The sequence below is a fragment of the Lycium ferocissimum genome, chromosome 6 (assembly GCF_029784015.1).
Source record: "Lycium ferocissimum isolate CSIRO_LF1 chromosome 6, AGI_CSIRO_Lferr_CH_V1, whole genome shotgun sequence".
NCBI lineage: Eukaryota > Viridiplantae > Streptophyta > Magnoliopsida > Solanales > Solanaceae > Lycium > Lycium ferocissimum.
Genome location: NC_081347.1, coordinates 30,526,626 through 30,533,718, shown reverse-complemented (window position 1 = coordinate 30,533,718; position 7,093 = coordinate 30,526,626). Strand labels below are relative to the sequence as shown.

At 37.6% G+C, this 7,093-nt stretch overlaps 1 protein-coding gene across 1 annotated transcript; it reads right to left on the bottom strand.

The window, feature by feature from the left end:
• Positions 1 to 1,947: 1,947 nt before the first annotated feature.
• On the bottom strand, positions 1,948 to 2,826 carry LOC132061259 (uncharacterized mitochondrial protein AtMg00810-like). Its single transcript, XM_059454104.1, has 3 exons — positions 2,530 to 2,826; positions 2,333 to 2,435; positions 1,948 to 2,222 (listed from the first exon to the last, which is right to left on the bottom strand). The coding sequence occupies exons 1-3, from the start codon at positions 2,824 to 2,826 to the stop codon at positions 1,948 to 1,950; spliced, it is 675 nt and encodes a 224-aa protein (XP_059310087.1).
• Positions 2,827 to 7,093: the final 4,267 nt, after the last annotated feature.

The following is a 7,093-nucleotide window of genomic DNA, read 5'->3' as shown; positions in this document are numbered from 1 at the left end:
AATGAGATTAATTACCTTTCTGCACTCTCTCATATGACTAGGCCAAATCGAAATCCAATAGTATTGTGGTAGTCTAAACTATCAGTCTTGATTTTCTAACTACTAAATGTATTTCAGGGGAATTGATAAGCGGATTAAATGTTCTTCTATTGGAGCTACAGAACTCATTTTATCCAATGGAATGCATATTTCGTACAAGTATTCGGAGCTTGATGATGAGGTAACTTCAGCTTGACATTTGTGATATGGCTTGAGTTCAGTTGTTGTACCTTCCATATTTGGATTGCTAGTTTAGTGTCTACTGACTTCTTGGTATTGTTTACCTTTTGCACTAAAAAGCTGTGTGACGTGTATATTTGAAATTAAATTCGTTTTACTAGATTATGAGGCAGCTTCAAACTGCTAGAGAAAGTGTAAGATCGCTAAGTGCAATAGACGTAAGTCTGAGGAACACAAGGTCAATCTCCAAAGTGTTTTCTTAGGAAACTGGTCTCATACAATTGGAATGTCTGAATATCCTAAATTTTTAGTACTAAAACTCAGAAGTGTTAAATATCAACTGAATTAGCAAAGTTTATTTTCCAGAAAACCACATTCATTATTTGAGGTCTCCAATGGGCAAAGATTGTTTTCCTATTTTGGACTTGAAGATTTTCGTTTGCTTTTTATGGAAGTGTCTAGTGGGGAAGATGTGATTTCTGAAATTACCCTTAATCTGGATCAACTCCTTTTCTATTGAGCTTATCTATTTTTATGACTAGCTAATCTCTTCTAACAGCCTATTTTTTATGTTGCTACACCAAGAAATGAATAACAAAGTATGCAATTACTGAAAAATAGGATGTCTTTTAGAAAACCAATAACAATAAATACTGGTCCGAAGAGGTCTCATACATTTCAAAAAGGTTGAAATATAAGTTGTTTAATGAAGTATGTCAGAACGTTGAAATGATTGGGAACATGGAGTAGCAAACTATGTTTGGAGAGCAACAAAATAACAAAGGAGAAAGAAGTGATCTACTTGTGAAAGAAGAGAAGAAGAAAAGGATCCTGCTCAACAGGAACGACAGTAAGGTCTTTTATGGCCAGTGAAAAGCAGTAGTGTCTGGAACTTCAGTTGGATTGCTGAAAAAGGAAATCTTAAGACTTCAGGAAATAACAACATAATGAGGGTGGTAGTGGTTTTTGTTTTAGTCACAATTGTACTGTTTACATATGATCATACCTAAGGTTAGAAATTACAGTGAAGGCCAATGCAGATGAGAGCTAGAGTCTCTAGATGCATCACTCTTATTACTTGCAAAAAATGATTTAGTAACCATTTTTGCCTGTTTAAGTGCGAAGCTATTTTACATCATCTATACTTTTATCTCTTTTCTGTCTTGTATCTATTCTAGTATTTATGTGGAAATGAAGAGGTAAAGAAGTTGTACATTATGTTATTCTAGTCAAACTTACGAGGGATAATGAAAGAGGATGTTAGTTCAGGATATATTCTTTGTTTTTTTCAATCTTCCTGATCTGCAAGTATTGAATCATTCCAGATTGCTGAAACTTCTTTCACTTTAATATAAAAATAGGTGAATCAATTACATCCTCTTATAGATTCATAAACATCAAAGCATGCAAATGTCAAGAACAGAGAAAACACCAGAGAAATTGAAGAATGACTATCTCAATTACTTGATCCCCATACATCATAATACACTGGTATTTAGATACAAGAGAAATAAGAGAGGAAAGGAAGTAAAATATCCTACACTAAATGTAAATCCTACAAAATATTCTTCATAATATTATACCACTAATGTTACATAATATTCTACACTAAATGTAGAATATCCTTAATAATATTTCATATATTCATAGTATCTCTTCATATTCACCATATTGAGAATATCTTAATGTAGATATTCTACAATCTGTCCATTAAGCTAACATCCCCCCTCAAATTGATGCCGGTGGATCAGCAAGCATCAATTTGCTTCCTAGAAACCGATGACGTTGTCGTGCCATTGATTTTGTAAACACATCAGCTATTTGAAGATCACTGGATACATGTGGAAGAGTAATAACTCTTCTATCTACAGCTTCTCTGATAAAATGACAGTCCACTTCAATATGCTTGGTTCTTTCGTGATAAACTGGATTGGTTGCAATCTGAATGGCACTTGTGTTGTTAGCATGGAGAGGAGTAGGACTAGATTGAGGAAATCCTATCTCTGCAAGTAAACCATGAAGCCAAATAAATCTCGGAACAAGCAGTAGACATTGCTCGATATTCAGCCTCCATTGAAGATTTTGAAACGTGATCTTGCTTCTTGCTTATTACTCTTCCAAGATATCAAAGAATCTCCGAGAAACATGCACCATCCCGTGATGGAGCGGCGAGTATCAGAACATCCAGCCCAATCAGAATCACTGAAAGCATTAAGCTGAATAGGAGAGCAAGGAAAAAAATAATCCACGAGTAGATGTTCCTCGAGAGATATCGAATGATGCGACGAACAACCACTAAATGTAGATGACGCGGTCTGCATAAATTGGTGACTTGTTGGTACGCAAAGAGATATCAGGCCTAGTAATAGTAAGATAATTTAGGCTCCCAACTAATTGTCGAAACAAAGTTGGATCAGGTATAAGATCTCCTTCATCACGGCGATACTTTACATTCAATTCCAATGGAGTATCAACAGAGGGTGATTCTTGAAGACCAGCCAAAGTAATGAAATGCTGAGTATATTTGTGCTGGTTTAAGAAAACACCTAAAGAATTATAATGAACTTCCAACCCCAAGAAATATGTAAGAGTACCAAGATCTTTCATATGAAAAGAATCCTTAAGTTGCTGCTGGAGGCTAGTGATTAATGAAGAATCAGTTCCTGTGATAATGATGTCATCTACATATACCAAAAGAAGAACACAACCTGTAGATGTTTTCCGAAGAAACAAAGATGAGTCATATTTACTTTGTTCAAAAGAGAATTGAAGCAAAGTAGATCGAAACTTGTCAAACCAAGCTCTGGGAGCTTGTTTTAATCCATACAAATATCGCTTCAACTTGCAAACATCTGATGTGGGTGATGAAAAAAACCAGGTGGAGGTTTCATATAAATATCTTCTTTCAGATCACCATGGAGAAAAGCATTTTTTACGTCCATTTGATAGAGAGGCCAGTTCTGTGATGCAGCAATGGCAATAATAGTTCGCACCGTAGTCATTTTTGCTACTGGTGCAAAAGTCTCCTCATAATCCACACCATACTCCTGTTTGTTACCAAGGACAACCAAGCGAGCTTTGTACCTAACAAGAGTTCCATCAGAATGAAGTTTAATTGAATAAACCCATTTACATCCAATTAGTCTTACATTTGAAGGACATGAAACAATGTCCCACGTGTGTCATTTTTCTTTGAGAGCCAAAAGTTCTTCCTCCATTGCTTTTACAACATTCGTAGCAGAAGCTTGTGAGTAACATTGGAACAGAAATGGTGGATAAAGTAGAGGAAAAATCATACCAATTAGGAGTACTTCGCATTCTGTAGACCGTCGAGTAGGCTCGAGAAGGTGGCCTTGAAGAAATCTCAAATTCTGGTTGTGGAGCAGTCTCAGGTGGCGGATCAGTTTCGGGAGGGGGTAAAGCTGGCCGACGTCATTCATACACAAATCCAGGTTTGAACCTCTTAGAAGAAGATGACAAATCCTCAAAAGTAGGAAGAATAGGAGAAACAGAAGATGACTCAACATGAGTAGGAAAGAAATACTGATTCTCAAAGAAAACAACATTTCTAGAAATACGAAATTTGTTAGAACTTGGATCATAGCAAATAAACACTTTACGAGAAGTACTATAACCCATAAAAGCACATTTAGTAGAAGTCGAGCGTAAAATTTATTGCGTTGAGAAGGAGGCAGATGTACAAAACAAACACAACCAAATGTATGAAAATTATGATAACTATGATTATGATGATAAAAGCGATAATATGGAGACTCAAGATTTAACACTTTAGATGGAAGTCTATTAATTAAATAGACAGCAGTAGACAAAGCTTCCACCCAGTATTTGGATGGGACAGAGGACTCAATTAATAAAGTACGAGTGACATCTAAGAGATGACGATTTTTACGCTTAGCAACCCCATTTTGTTGTGGCGTAAATGGGCAAGAGCGTTGTGAGAAAATTCCTTTCTCAAGCAAGAAATTATTGAATTCATGAGAAATATATTCTCCACCAGAATCAGATCTTAATATTTTGATGCATGTAGAAAATTGATTCTTAATGTAAGCCAAAAATGTCTTGAATATGGAAAATACCTCAGATTTGAAACGGAGAAAATATACTCATGTAAACCGACTATAATCATCTATAAATGTCACAAAGTATTTGAAATGAGCATGAGAAGTAATTGGTGAAATGCCCCAAACATCACTATGAATGACATCAAAACATTTTGTAGCATGACTACCAAAATTAGGAAAAGGAAGAGTTTTACTTTTGCCTAATTTACAAGTTGAACAATCAAAAGAAGCAGCTGAAAATTGATTTTTGTTTCCTAATAAACCAGAATTCGATAAATGAGACAACACAATAGAATTTGGATGTCCTAGACACTTATTCCAAACCTCAATCTTACTAGCAGTAGAAGTACAAGCAAAAGATAGAACATGAGGAATGGAAAAATGCATAGGAAACAATCTTCCAAATTTAGGCCCCTTCGCGATTACCGTCCCCGACACCTGATCCTGCACAAGACAACCATTACGAGAAAAATTCACATCACAATTATTTTCTACCAATTGTCCAACTGAAATAAGACTAGTTGAGAGTTTTGGTGAAACAAAAACATTCTTGAAAGTTGGAGTAATGTCCCCAACCTTGGTAATGGGTAAATTACTACCATTGGCAACCTGAATCTGTGATGGACCGTGATACTTACGAACATTTTTTAGTATACTTGTTGAGTTGGTCATATGATTGGAAGCACCAGAATCAACAAGCCAAAGATTAGATGCAGCATCATTACTGTCACACCCCGACCTTACTAGGGTGTGATGGGCACCCGACTCTCCTCAGAGTCGAGCGAACCCTTAAACGTTCGCGTTACTAAAACCTATCATTTCCAAAAACTTTTTAAAACATGAAACTTTTTCAACATAGAGATCACTGTTCTATCCAGGTTATGAAAAACCTTCAAATCAATCACATAAATTTTTACCAACTGACAACATCTGAAAATACGCACTCTTCTAACATCTATAACCGGTTCGCGTTCCTCGACACTCTCTCCACAGGACACTGTCTGCAAAGTCTCTAGGATATACACAAATACCATGACTTAAGTGCTTGACTCGGCAACACTCCGAACTGAATTGGAGCTCGCCAATCTCGCGGGAACAACTTCTAGCAAAGTCTTCTTCATCCCGTACGGGTGTACTGCGTGGCATGAAACGCGGCCCCCGAAGAAGGAGGGTCGGTACGGAATATGTGCGGGTATGTAAAGCAATAACAAGTAATAACCATGGCTTAATTTAGAAGAGAAGAAATCACAATCAAGCTCATTACTGCTGACCCTCGGGCGGAGGAAACATAAATGTACCCATGGGGTCTTAGAACAATCCTTAAGTAAATAATGCGAGTGAACACACGTCCTTTAAACACACAATATAAACACAGAGCACACGAATTCTAGAATACACAATCTAAACATAGTATCACAATAGTCCCTTCGGACAGCCGCTTCCGGCGTAGGAATGATGGCCCCTTCGGGCATGCCGCTTCCGGCATAATAATAAGGATGGCCCCTTCGGGCATTGCCGCTTCCGGCATAATAATAACGATGGCCCCTTCGGGCATTGCCGCTTCCTATAATAATAATCACGGCCCCGCCCGGCATGCCTCTTCGGGCATAATAGTAATGATAATGTAAACATAAGTAGTAAGTGAAATGAAGTAGTAAAATCTCGCACCCGCACTTCGGAGTGGTTTTGGAAAAATAGCTCACTCGGACATAAGCCGAGGCCATAGTGCTCCCGGACGTGAGCCGAGGCCATAGCACACTCGGTGATCGGGCCGAGGCCACACTCGCTCGACACGGACCGAGGCCATAGCACACTCGAGCATAAGGCCGAGGCCACCGCACCCCGCCCGGAGTGGTTTTAGAAAGTCTAACTATTAAAATCTCACACCCCGTCGGAGTGGTTTTAGAAAAATCGATTTTGTGTTTCTTTGTATAAAACTAGTTCTTTAAAAATCATCAGTGAACCACAAACGCGTTTCCGAAGCCATTTTTTGGAAAACCGAAGTAATAATTATATTAGGAACATTGTCACACCACCATGTACATTATAGAACATAATGAAGTAGCTAAACCACTGGCCTTTGGTAGTCGGGTCCTACTCATGCAAGTTCTAAATGTTCAGGGAGTTCTTCCATCATTTCACACAATTTCTAATTCAATTCTCTTTGAATGAATAGTAGTTAATTTCAATCTCGAATTTCTAAGAAAGGAATTGTCCCGGGCACATATTCAAGCCTACTACGTCTAAGACATGCCAAAGAAAGAAAGTGAAGCCTTACATACCTTTTCCGCCGTTTACGCTACTCCAAATCCCGGCTCCAAGTTCGCCAAAAGTCAGAATTTGGTCACATTTACCAAATATCAACCATAAGGCTTTAAGAATTCATTCTTAACCAACACTTGTCTTAATTTTCCAAATAAATTCACTTATTTTTCCCGAAATTTCGGCGACCTCCCCCGTAAATACACCGTCCCGAGAATTATGGCTCGGCCCAAATTCAACAACAATCCCAACAACACTTACAATACTCATAACGATTCCATATCACTTTGAATCCTCCAACTTCAACAAACAATATCACCAACACACTTTTATCTTCCAAATTCATAAACTTCCTCAACAATATACACATTAGCAAAATTATATTTATAAATAAAGAAACAACACCAAGATCATATTGGCTTTCAAATCAGCCCGTAACCATTCCAATCCCCAATTTAAACCATCAAATTCTCATTTTCATCCTAGAACACATATCAACAACGATCAAATTGCTACATAGAAATTTGTTC